The 13,655-nt window shown below is 39.3% G+C and overlaps 1 protein-coding gene across 5 annotated transcripts in view; it reads right to left on the bottom strand.

Moving 5' to 3' along the window:
- dock5 (dedicator of cytokinesis 5) overlaps positions 1–13,655 on the bottom strand; it is a 147,434-nt gene that overhangs the window by 57,330 nt on the left and 76,449 nt on the right. For all 5 annotated transcript variants that reach the window (XR_010000378.1, XR_010000379.1, XM_062960855.1 and 2 more), the window contains exons 10-19: positions 12,573–12,702; positions 10,540–10,612; positions 8,533–8,675; positions 7,395–7,520; positions 6,449–6,573; positions 4,869–4,967; positions 3,824–3,896; positions 2,897–3,000; positions 1,018–1,204; positions 494–591 (exon numbers count right to left, since the gene is read on the bottom strand). Coding sequence is in view for 3 of the 5 variants with exons in the window: in XM_062960855.1 (XP_062816925.1) it covers positions 494–591; positions 1,018–1,204; positions 2,897–3,000; positions 3,824–3,896; positions 4,869–4,967; positions 6,449–6,573; positions 7,395–7,520; positions 8,533–8,675; positions 10,540–10,612; positions 12,573–12,702 (1,158 nt within the window). In the remaining 2 variants the exon portion in view is untranslated. The remainder of the gene's footprint in view (positions 1–493; positions 592–1,017; positions 1,205–2,896; positions 3,001–3,823; positions 3,897–4,868; positions 4,968–6,448; positions 6,574–7,394; positions 7,521–8,532; positions 8,676–10,539; positions 10,613–12,572; positions 12,703–13,655) is intronic.

Raw genomic sequence — 13,655 nt, 5'->3', positions numbered from 1 at the left:
TATGTTCTCAAAAAAAATTAGTGTGGAGGAGAAAAAAGCTCAGAGGTAATGACACATTGGGAATTTACCAAGAAGGTCCACATTCTTGCAGAGGGAAGGAGAATTAACCCTTTCTGTTGCCCAGGTAAGGCAAGGAATGATGTCAATTGAGACTTTTGTGCATCTGAATGGCAAGAATGGACTTTCCATGTTATCGTCCCAACGTACCATTCTCTGTCAGCAAAGAAAGGGACAGCTCTGCAAATCTGTTCCAAGTGCATGTTGGTTGAAAATTCCACTAAAATGGCAACAGATTGGGTCAAATGTGCTTCAGAAGCTTCAGAAGTTGGAATAGATTATAAGCCATTTTGTGGTTACAAAGCCTGAGACTTTTTTCCCCACCAAAGTTGGTAGAAAAGATCTCCTGAACCTAAAATGGTTTGAACCAGAAAACATCAACGACAGGCAAACTGCACTCAAAAAAATCTTTGCAAATCTGCATTTTGCTACATACCTTGACAATTTCTCCTCCTTCTACCTCCATGAGCTTCTTCAGATTGTGGCCAATGTTCTGGGAATTTGAGCGCCAGTTCAGCAAACCCAGCAGGTCAACTAACAATGACAAAACAACAAAGACGGGGTCACAAAGATGGGTTACTGCAGTGGCTGCAGAACAATACGAAGAGGGATGCAATGCTTATTTCTGGCCTCCATTCATATGGAAAAAAGAGGCTGGGGCCTGCCAAAACTGCCCCAAATATGTGCCAGATGAATCTGCCAGCTCCTTTGCCAGCATAATTAATAAGCAATGCCAGATAGAGCCTTGGAAGAATGGAGGTCATAGCAGACTTCCTATAGAAGATAGAAAAGGATTTAAAGGTGTCTGGTTTATTCCTTCATCTTCACTGAGAAATAAAATCAAGTTATGCAGGATAAGCAAATGCATAGGCAAGGAAAGCTTTAAAGTGCATATAATATTCCAGTTAGATCATTTAGGATGCCTACATTCAATTTGCTTGCATTTATTTGCCAACGTACCATTTTGTGTCAACTTTGTAGAACAGATGAGTGTTGCAATCTGGAAACTATCCTTTGTACTTTCTTTGGTTGCAGTAAAGTTAGTTGCTGGATGTTTGGCAAGCAGACCATCCCTGTCCTCCATTTCCACCTTGGTGCTAGGAAGTGTCAAGTAAAACTTGGCATCTTCCATTTTCTTGTTCTCACCCTATTGGTAAACAGAAAATAAAATAGAAGAAGAGCATTTGATATTGCTATGATGAGCCTTCCCTAACTTAATGCTTTCCAGATATGTTGGAGTACACTTTCCATCATCTCAAGCCATGATGGTTGGGTATGATGTCCAAAATATATGAAGCATATCAGGCTGGGGTATATCTACTTATAGAAACAACCAGTTCTGACTAAAGTGTTTTTTCCAATGGTGTTCTGACTTGGATTCAAACCTTTTTTAGCACAGCAGGTTAATGAGCTCCTGATCTTTAGCCTAGTTTTTGCCTACCTAGCAGTTCGAAAACAAATATGAGTAGATAAATAGGAACCGTATTAAAATGGGGAGGTATTTAGGCTCGGCGTTTCTATCAGAAAAAGGAGGAAGTTTACAAACACAGAAAGCTCTTTGGCAGGGAGATGGAACAACATCACCTTTGGTGGCCAGAAATGCCGAAAGATGGGAAAGCCTATATAAACCTCTATCTGTTCTCTGTCTTTGTCATTGTTAAGACCATACAGCCATATGTTATCCAAGCACATGCTAGTCAATCTGAAATCCCTGTATTTAACGTGAACATGGACACAATAAAAATGAACTTTAATAGATAAAAAATAGAGAAAAACATTTAGATCAACAAAGTTAGGTATGTTATACATTTGCTTAAAGTCTGAGAAAGCTTGATATTTAGAAGGGTGAAAGAAGGAATACTGTTATCAGGGAAAATTACTATTATCCATATGTATTTTAACTGTGATTTTTAAAAATACCATTGATGTTTAATTCTGTAATAATGTTTGTATATTTGTAGATTTTAAATTGTATTGAAATGTTTTTAATGTAAGCCGCTTTGAGTCTCCTTGTGGAGAGAAAAGTGGGATATAAATAGTAATAATAATAATAATAATAATAATAATAATAATAATCCTAGAAACTTGCGAATGTGTGATCTAATTCAACAGCCAGCAGAGTGTCTGCTGTGGACTCATCTTGTTGTGTTTCAAATAATAATAATAAAATAATAACTATTGTTATAATCAGCATTGAATGTTTGCCGTATATGTGTTCTGTGATCTGCCCTGAGTCCTTTTCAGAGTGAGAAGGGCAGAATATAAATACTGTAAAATAAAATAAATAAAATAGAGTTACAGATCTAGTATCTGCTCAGTATTCCATAATACTATGTATTTACACTTGTGGTGGTCCTTGTCACTTTGCAGGTGGTGGGAAAGGACCAAAATGTCACTGCATGCTGCTCCTATTGCAAGTGAAATAATAATAATAATAATAATAATAATAACAACAACAACTTTATTTTTATACCCCGCCTCTATCTCCCTAAAGGGAACTCAGGGCGGCTTACATGGGGCCAAGCCCGAATAAAAACAATCGCAATATAAAACACAACAATAGACAAAAAACATGCACAATTATAAAAATTTAAACGTTAGCCAATAAAAACAAATGACAAGAACTAATAAAAACATGGATTAAAACGGAGAGGTTGTAAAAGTAGACTGGGTAAGGTGCACCATATAAATATTGTAAACACGAGGTGACTGATAAAGTGCTGCAACAGGTGTCTATCACTTGGTTTTGTTGCGGACTCTAAAGCTAGGTCTTGGGTTGGTGTTTTTGGGGATCTTGGCTGATATCACAAAGAAGCCCTTGCCTACAATTAGGAAGTACCTTGTAGACTATTAAATTATGCTTGCCGTCCCGTAGCGTGGTGCCATCTGCATTGATCAGCTTCACAAATGACATTCCAAAAGCCCTTTCAGATTTATCTCTTGCTGTCAAAGTGGAAAAAGAGAAGGGATGACAGTAGAAAAATTGACTGCTTGCTGCCTTTTTTTGCAATTAAATGATCACCCGACACTGTAACAACAAAGTCTTTTTTCTGTGTCAATCTCCAGCTGTCATACACACTCACACAGCCATCCACATCACTAGTAATAAGAAGTTGTAACAGGTAGAGAAGACTGTTAATGTGGGATTTGTGTATAGTATTTAAATGAAATTTGTGTCTTGCCAGTATTGCATACTGATTGCATCATCCAGAGTGTACTATAGTCTGTAAAGAGTTAATTACTAAGAAGCTGTGATGACCTTGATGTGTGGCTGGAACTGGGGAATGTTCAGACATAAGTGTTTGTGCATTACTGATTGCATCAGTTCTGTTCTGCTGTCTGCTGAGAAGTCAAGTCCTGTGTCTATTGTCTTCAAGTCTGTTTGTCTTTATTACTGCTTTCAGTAAAACTTGTATATAGTTTTACCATCGTCTCTGATGTCTCTTCGTGCTACATTCCTCTGATTCCATCCAACTACTGCTGCGCTGCTAATTATTCTGACATTTGGTTATGGGCCCAGACTGACCAGTTCCTAGACTGGCCAGAGCCTAGACTGGACCAGAGCACAGACTGGACCTGTTCTGGAGTTTGGAGTGGAGAAAAAGTTGGAGCTGCGAGTGTGACCAAAGACAGGACCCGCTGTTCTGATGAGACTGCTTTGGTGTGTCTTTGGTGGAAGACTGCTGTTCGTCATATTTCCTTCTATTCACTTCTCCATTTTTATGGCCTCTAAATATCGAGAACAATTTTTCTTTGAAGTACTTACATTCCTGTGATGATCGATGACGGAAAGTAAATCTTAGGTGGTAGTGTCCAACTTCTTTTATTTCAATGGACACCTGTATGCAATAAAACAATGCATGAAAATTACATACAAGCCATAAGCAATGATAGACGATGTTCAGAGGAAACCTTTACTTGGGTTAATACATGTACATTATACATATAGATCAGGCATGTAGATCCGGTAGGCTGTTAGGCATTGTGGGAGTTGGAAGTCCAAAACACCTGGAGGGCCAAAGTTTGCCCATGCCTGATCTATATGTATAATGTTTCTCATCCTTCTCTACTTTTAACTTCATTTTTATGGACAAAAGAAGTCCACTGGTTGACCTAATATATTCATTTTCCCAAGACGGCAACCTTAATATGAAGCTGTTTTCTATTTCTTTCTTTCTTCAGATGCCTTCATCTATATGCACATTTTCCTTAGCATATATTTATTTTTCCATAAGTATATATAACCTTTTCTCCAAGCTGCTCCAATAAGAGGGATGAGCTATTTCTCAGGGTCTGGAGATCATGTTTTGCCTCTTCTAGAAATTGGATGCCATTCCCTCTATCCTTGGTTCTCAATCCCAAATATCACCTCCAAAGTGGGTGACAAAAGGTCCTTCTCAAGTCTATGGGAAGAGGACTTCCTGTGAGAGTCTTGAGCTCCCATGAAATCTCAAAACTTATGAAAGATCTTTTTTTGTGGGGTTTGAGATGGTCTACATATAGCCCACACAAATTTTGAATTGGCTAAGTAACTGAGTGAGTTATCTCATATTGGATCAGAAAATCTATCAATCCTAAATCCCAGTTTCCTAACCCTAGCACATTACTCTAACCAACTTAACATGTTGTCTTAAGATCTGAGGAGAACCCTCATTTTTGCCAAAATAATTTTTTTCAGTGCAGGTGGCTGTGTGTAGAATGCTAGGGAGGCTATAAAGATGGACATTGGGCTGCTCTTGACTCTGATACAGAATATGCTCACAAGAAAGGACACTAAATACTTGAATAATTCTCCATTAACACAGTCTCACCTTTACAGTTTCGTACCAACAAGGCTGCTTGACTTGATAGTAGACAACCGACTTGTATTCTGAGATACCTTCATAACCGGCACCTGGATGGATAGCTTTCTTTGGAAGACATGGAAGAAAAAAAGCAAGGAAAGGACCAAAGAACAAATCATGGAAGGTGGGGATCAATCACAAACTAGAGAAAAAAATATTTAGTACTTGATATGAAGACCAAAGGGGCCCCTGATGGCACAGTGTGTTAAAGCACTGAGCTGCTGAACTTGTGGACCGAAAGGTCCCAGGTTCAAATCCCGGGAGCGGAATGAGCACCCGCTGTTAGCCCCAGCTCCTGCCAACCTAGCAGTTCGAAAACATGCCAATGTGAGTAGATCAATAGGTACCGCTCTGGTGGGAAGATAAGGGCGCTGCATGCAGTTATGCAGGCCACATGACCTTGGAGGTGTCTATGGACAATGCCGGCTCTTCGGCTTACAAATGGAGATGAGCACCAACCCCCAGAATCGGTCACGACGGGACTTAATGTCAGGGGAAACCCTTTACCTTTTACTAGAAGACCAATTGAATTGCAGAGGTGGACAAAACCCTACAAATGTTTCTATTTCTGCTCAGTATCACATTGGGTGACTCTGTTCATTGGCCATAGTAACTGAGGCCTCTTCTACATTGCCAAATAATCCAGATTTTCAAAGCAGATAACCCATATTATTTGCTTTGAACTGGATTATATGAGTCTACAGTGCAGTGTAGAAGGAGCCTGGAAGTCTAAGAGTTGCATGCCAGAAAAGCAAATTTAAAGCATCTTCAGTCAAGCCTAATAATGATGATGATAATAATAGTAATAATAATAATAATAATATCTGCCAACTGCAAAAGGCCACCCTGCTGGGATCTGCACGCATCATCCGAAAATACATCACACAGTCCTAGACACTTGGGAAGTGTTCGGATTGTGATTTTGTGATATGAAATCCAGCATATCTATCTTGTTTGCTGTGTCATAATAAAATAATAATAATAATAATAATAATAATAATAATAATAATAATAATAATACTTTATTTTTCTATCCCGCCACCATCTCCCCAGAGGGACTCGGGGCGGCTAACATGGGGCAGAGCCCAACACAGAAACAAAGAATAACAAATTAAAACACATATCAATAACTAAAAACAATAGTACAACAATCAAGTAAAATAATCAGTTAAAAACATACCATTATAAAACATAGAATGACCAAGCAAGTTAAGGCAATGATATTAACATCATCACTATAGATAAAAGGGTACGATTGCAAGAAATACATAATTCCAAGGGCTTTTGATAAAGTGCATAGACATGTGTCAGGGAGACGAGTGGAATAAGGCAGGGTAGGATAAATAGGAAGGAAAATAAAGTGCTGGAAAGTATGCATCAGTTGTAGGGGTCTGACGAATTGGTGATTATTTAAACACACGCTGGCAGTGCCATGTCTTCAGCTGTTTGATAAAGACAGACAGGGTAAGATCCAGGAGAAAGTGTTTCCCCCACGGAATGAAGACTTACTTCTGTCTCCCACCTATATACCAGAATTTTTTTCCTACCTCTAAGAGATTGCCATCTTCATCATGAACAGACATGGTGACTTCTACATTCTTAGGTGTCTTCTTTTTCCCTTTGTCAAACTCTCCGTTCAGCAAAGTGATGTAAATATCATTTCGAACTTCACCTGCAACAGTGAAGAAGAGGAGTAATAAACTGGCGACATCCACAATCAGAATAAGGACAATTTATGACAAAACACCTCACTCAGGACCAGCCCTGCCATTAGGCAGAGTTGTGTCTTCAAGGGGCCGGGCTGTGCCGCAGGCTGGTTAGCAGCCAGCTGCAATAAATCACTCTGACCAAGAGGTTATGAGTTCCAGGCCAGCCCGTGCCGGGGTGAGCACCCGACAATTAAAAATAAAAAAAATAGCCTCTGCTCGTTGTTGACCTAAGCAACCCGAAAGATAGTTGCATCTATCAAGTAGGAAATTTAGGTACACTTATATGTGGGGAGGCTAATTCACGACACCATAAAAATCATCCAGCCACCGCTGGAATGAGGAAGTTGCCATCACAGTGGATGATGAAGCAGCTTCTCCCCCTGTGGCCGGACTCAAGCATACCCTTGGGAAGCTGAAAGCTGGAGAAGGTTTAAATTGCCTCTGTGTCTGTCTCTGTCTCTGTTCTATGTTATATGGCATTGAATGTTTGTCTTATATATGTATAATGTGATCTGCCCTGAGTCCCCTTCAGGGTGAGAAGAGCGGAATATAAATACTGTAAATAAATAATTAGGGCTACAAGGTCACATATGTAATATTTTAGAATATTCTCCCATAGACACAATTTTATAATCAATTATCATTGGAGAGAGAACCTCCATCAATTCCTACTCTTTACAATCTGCTCTTTTAACCATTTGTCCAATGCAGGAAGACCAATCCTCTTATCGCACAACTACTGTGCTTTCTTAGAAGTTGTGCCCACGAAGAAAGAAGTACCCACCAGGCAGAATAATCTCTGGGAATCCCATTTTACGGGCCACAGCTGTTGATCTGTCAACAAGATGAGAAAAGTCCTTCTGAACCTGGGCTAAATCCCCAGGTAGAAGCTTCAAAGAAACCCAAAGGCCTAAGAGGCAGAAAAACAAAACAAAAAGGAAGCAGCAGTATGAATTCTATTGCGGAAAATAACTAATAGTATGAATTTGATAAAGAAACAATACCATTCCCTCCCACCCCTCCTCCATGTTTGCAACAGAGGGAGAAAATACTATATGGGGTCTCTTCTTTCCTTTCTACCACCCTTAACTTTAATACAAAATGGAGCAATAAAGAAATTTATATCTATTTGTGTTATGAAAGGCTTTCAGGGCCAGAACACTGGGTTGCTGTGAGTTTACCAGGCCATGTTGCAGAAGCATTCTCTCCTGACATTTTGCCCACAACTATGGCAGGCATCCTAAGAGGTTGTGAGGTCTGTTGAAAATTAGGCAAGTAGGGTTTATATATCCTTGGAATAATGTCCAGAGTGGGCGAAAGAAGTCTTGTCTGTGAATGTTGCAACTGGCCACCTTGATTAGCACTGAATCCGGACCAACTAACACCTCCCAACAAAGGATTCCCCCAGGCAGGAAGCAGCCGGGCTTTGAAGCTGCAAGGTCATTTAATGCTAATCAAGCTGGCCACTTGCCTCAAGAGGTCAAGAGTTATTTCTCCCAACCTGGACATCATTCTACAGATATATAAATCCCACTTGCCCAGTTTCCAACAGACTTCCCAACCTCTGAGGATGACTGCCATAGATGTGGGTGAAACGTCAGGAGGAAATTCTTCTGGAACATGGCCAGACCTCACAGCAACTCAGCAATATTTATTTATTTATTTATTTTCCCAAGAGCTGGGGCCCCCAAGCAGCTTTTAAAATTAATGTCCATATAGTATGGGTAAAACGATACATAAGCTTGGTGTTAAAATACAATTAAATTATTGATACTTTCAAAACAAGCTTTGACCAATGACCCCTTCCTAAGACATCAATTTGTTTCTTAACCTAAGGAGTGTCTCTTTTCCCCAAGCCAAGTCAAACTGTATTTCCCACTCCTGGTAGTTTCCAAAACCATATTTTCTTTTGCTCTGTATACCTTGCCCTTTGTGATTCACTTCCTTGGCAGCAATGACTTTGTTGAAGACAGACGTGAGGGGCTCATTCTCTCCAATCACGTGGGAAGTTATTAAAGGGGCCATGATTAATTGCCGCTGTCTGATGTATGTCTCCATGGCAATCCTGGGAAGAAAAAGAAAATATGAAGCTACTTCCCAGCTACTGTTCTCTAAGCCTGACCTCAGAGTTCAGTCTGGGGCAGGACAACTTGCAGAAGCCTTCTCTGGCAAGGTGTCTGACAAAGATTACAACTCCCATCACTCAAGACTCAACAGTGCAGCTGGTATGGCTGGTAATAGGATTATGGGAGTGAACACCCAAGACTTCTGCAGATTGGTGGATGGAGGAAGATCCCATAGACCAGTGGTTCTCAACCTGTGGGTCCCCAGGTGTTTTGGCCTACAACTCCCAGAAATCCCAGCCAGTTTACCAGCTATTAGGATTTCTGGGAGTTGAAGGCCAAAACATCCAGGGATCCACAGGTTGAGAATCACTGCCATAGACCATTGCTAACACAAGGTACATAGGGATCCACTTGTAAAGTCCTGGGAGATCAATAGCAGACTGGAAAGTTTTCCACTCCTGGTTGTCTAAAAACAGATTTTCCTTCCTGAATTAGATGATCAAGAAAGAATGCTTTGGAACAAATATCCTTTGAATTTAGTTCTGGCACTGTTCACAAGTTTCCACGTTGAGTTAATACTCAGAGACTACATGAGTGAAGTCCTTCATTATCTAAAGTTCTCGCATTGCAGAGAGTGAAATGTTGAAAATCATCCACATTCATAACTTTCACATTTGCAGTATTTATTTTCCCTTGATACTTTGATGCCTCTTTAATTTGCAAGCCTTAGCTGAATTTGAAATGAAGTGCTTTGAGTCCCCTGTGGGGAGATAAAGCAGGATGATGATGATGATGATGATGATGATGATGATAATAATAATAATAATAATAATAATAATAATAATAATAATAATAATAATAAAGATTGAACTTCAAAGACTCTGGCAGAAACCAGTACAGGTGGTCCCAGTGGTGATTGGCACATTGGGTGCCGTGCCAAAAGATCTCAGCTGGTATTTGGAAACAATAGACATAGACAAAATTACGATCTGCCAACTGCAAAAGGCCACCCAACTGGGATCTGCATGCATCATCCAAAAATACATCACACAGTCCTAGACACTTGGGAAGTGTTCAACTTGTGATTTTGGGATATGAAATCCAGCATATTTATCTTGTTTGCTGTGTCATACAATGTTGTTGTGTCAATAATAATAATAATAATAATAATAATAATAATAATAATAATAATAATAATAATAATAATCAAGGTTTAAGTTATAGTGGGCCTTTAGCAACTGCTGGGGTTTGGATCCAGAACCCATCATATATCCCTCAAATCCTCTCAAATTCTGTTATATACAATAACACAATAAAATTGTATCCCTTATTTAATAATAATATAATAATAATACTTTATTTTTATACCCCGCCTCCATCTCCCCTAGGGGACTCGGGGCGGCTTACATGGAGCCAAGCCCAGATAAAACAAAACAAAAAAGCAAAATAAAACATCAGAAAATACAAAACAAAAAATTAAAATGAACATTTTAAAATATACAAATTATAAACATCATAAAAACATGGATTTGGCACCCAAGTAAAAAGGATAAACGAACTGGGTAAAGTGCAGTGAGTGAGTATTGTAAACAAGATAGTTAAAAGGTGCTACCATTAATAGGGAAACAACTTGGGAAGCAACTTTAAAGTGGCAAATTCAAGATTATCTTTATGGATTTCTTTTGGCCAGGAGGATAGTTTAAAACCATGAGTGGTAAAAGTCATAGGTACAGAATAAACTAAAAAATAAGGAATTAACATCATATATATATATATCTCTGAATTTGATATCCCACACATAGGGGAAACACATAGGATCCATACAATATGCTGCATTAACAAAAACATTCTATTTATACTTACTGCTGAAAGGGAATAAAATGTTGTTTATCTTCATCATCCACTTTCCCATGAATGATATCTGTGATGTCCATCACTAGAATAAGATAAGCGTTATCCAATTATATGGCCACAATAAGATGGTTTCAAATAAAGAACAATACCAATACTTTAACATGATCATTTCATTTCAAACCAGGGATGGGGAATCTCTGATCTTCCTGTTGTTAGATCTCATGATCACGCAAAACCAATCATGCTATGGAAGGTTGGCACGAAATTTCACAAAGCACTAATACTTTTCATGTTCTGCTCCAGAACTTCTTGTTTGTGATATCTTAAGTTGGGAAAACGAGGCACTCTATACGGGATGTGAAAGTCAACTGTGATGTGGTAAAGAAACCAGAACTTCCCAGAAGCTCACCACTTTGGTGTTGTAAGTTTCAGAACAAGACAAAAGCAATGAGGGCACATTAAGCACCTTGTCCTCACACTTGATATTTAAATCACTTATTCTATAGATAATGTGGATAAACACACCAAGGAAATCAACTATCTGTTGCACTGATCCAGATGATATTCAAGTCACCTAAAGCCAGCTTTCAAGTTCCTGAGAATGTTTCTAGTTTGAAGCCAGCCACCTTTGGAAATCATAGCCACGCCTGGAAAATTTACTTTCCTGGATGTCTGAGAATTCACCAACTTTTCAAACTTTTCTGATGACTCATAAGGGATAGAAACCTGGAATTTCTTAAAAGGATCTTATTTGAACAATTTCAACAGAAAGGAGGAAACCATGAAAATGAACAAAATCTGGTTACCAGTACAGTAGAGTCTCACTTATCCAACACTCGCTTATCCAACGTTCTGGATTATCCAACGCATTTTTGTAGTCAATGTTTTCAATACATTGTGATATTTTGGTGCTAAATTCGTAAATACAGTAATTACTACATAGCATTACTTTTTCTGTCAAATTTGTTGTATAACATGATGTTTTGGTGCTTAATTTGTAAAATCATAATCTAATTTGATTTTTAATAGGCTTTTCCTTAATCCCTCATTATCCAACATATTCGCTTATCCAACATTCTGCCGGCCTGTTATGTTGGATAAGTGAGACTCTACTGTATTTAAAAAACACCAGAATCAAGAAAGTAAATAAAGAACATCACTCAGAAACAGGAGAACTCGACAGCAAACAATCAAGTACCATTTAACACCTCCCAAACAGAGGACACCTCCTGGCAACAGAGGCCATGCTACCTCTATGCAAATGCCCTCACTGATTGACTTTGCAAACTGCATGGCTACTCAATGCTACTCAAGCTTGCTAACAGCAACATTCACACTTAGACAAGGATTCTTTTTCCCACCCAGGACATTTCACAGATATATATATATATATATATACACACACACACACACACACACACACACACACACACACACACACTAACTGTGCCCGGCCACGCGTTGCTGTGGCTTTTTTTAGGTGGTTCCGTGTCTTAGAGGGGGGACTCCTTTGTTGGGAGGTGTTAGGTGGCCCTGATTGTTTACTGGATGGAATTCCTTTGTTTTCAGAGTGTTGCTCTTTATTTTGTGTTTTGAGATGAGAGAGAGATGAGTACCGAATGGGTTTGGACCTTCAAAGAGTGGGTGTTTCCCTGTTTGGGGGGGGGAATCCTTTGTTGAGCGTAAGAACGTAGAGATGTGGACGAGGGGTTGTGTTGTCAATTATCTAGGTTGGGGGGCCTTTAGTTTTGTTGTTTTGCCCGGTGGAGCGACGCCATTATCCTTTTATATATATAGATATCACTTGCTTCACTGCCAACAGAACCTCTGAAGATGCCATTAGCCACAGATGCAGGAGAAATGTTAGGAGAGAATGCTGCTGGAACATATCCATACAGCCCAAAAAAATCTCACAGCAACCATTAGCGTATTTGTTTGTGAGCAAGAAATCTGATGATTAGTATTGATCTTCATTATCCTTATCTTCATTAGAATAGCAATTTTTGTGTTTTTGTTACAAAAAAAACAGGTTCTGACCATACCTGCTACTCCAAAGGGTCTCCGGAGGCCAAAGGTGTGTTTCTTGCCCTCTTTCAGCTCCATGTGACCCACTCTCACAATCTGACACACCAGGCTAATTCGAGGTCGGATCAGGTCAGAACTGCTGAGGTCCTAGAAGAGGAAGGGAAAGCATGGCAGAAGGCAGTCAGATCGGTCGAGTGCCCTAAGAATCTGATATCTGGCTGTTCAGTTGACGGAGATGTACCATGTGGTGGTGAATGGTGCTGGTCTAAGTTGTAAGAACTGTGTTTATTTTACAAACAGTTTATGAGCACAGGCATCCACGATTTCACTCATTTTGTAGTATATGTCAAGTAAAGCCAGCTAGCAGAATTTCTTCTGACTGTGGAGCTACAAAGTTCAGGGTCATGATTCCAACAACTTTTGGATGATCCAAAAGCCCAGCAGATGGATTTTTAATTTAATTGATATCACTTTGAGCATTCTTTTTGTTTAACTGTCAATTATGGTTGTATATTTCAAATTTGAGGGATGTCATGCCTTGTGTTGTGATTGTGTTCAGATTACCATACGGTTATTTTCTTTGAGTTTTTTTTTCATGTCAGGAGTGACTTGAGAAACTGCAAGTCACTTCTGGTGTGAGAGAATTGGCTGTCTGCAAGGACGTTGCCCAGGGGACGCCCAGATGTTTTGATGTTTTTACCATCCTTGTGGGAGGCTTCTCTCATGTCTCCGCATGGAGCTGATAGAGGGAGCTCATCCGCTCTCCCCGGGTTGGATTCGAACCTGGCAGCCTTCAGGTCAGCAACCCAACCTTCATGTCACAAAGCTTTAACCCACTATGCTACCAGGGGCTCCATTTTCTTTGGCTGAATATTTAATTTTACTGTCTGTTCTTATAAAATTCACATGATAAAAGTTCATGGTTTTATCAGTTCCATATCTGTTCACTATATATTGTATAAGGTTTTTTAGAAATCAATTGCAAGGCTCCGCAAACAAGCATGTCAAAATGGCATTCTTTATTTGTTTGGCTTTGCAAACAAGGGACGGCTTGCCAAAACTCTGTGCTTGACAGATTACATAAGCAAATTCTTATTTGA

The sequence above is a fragment of the Anolis carolinensis genome, unplaced genomic scaffold (genome assembly GCF_035594765.1).
Source record: "Anolis carolinensis isolate JA03-04 unplaced genomic scaffold, rAnoCar3.1.pri scaffold_8, whole genome shotgun sequence".
In the NCBI taxonomy this organism is placed as follows: Eukaryota; Metazoa; Chordata; class Lepidosauria; order Squamata; family Dactyloidae; genus Anolis; species Anolis carolinensis.
This window is presented reverse-complemented; position numbering and strand designations above follow the sequence as displayed.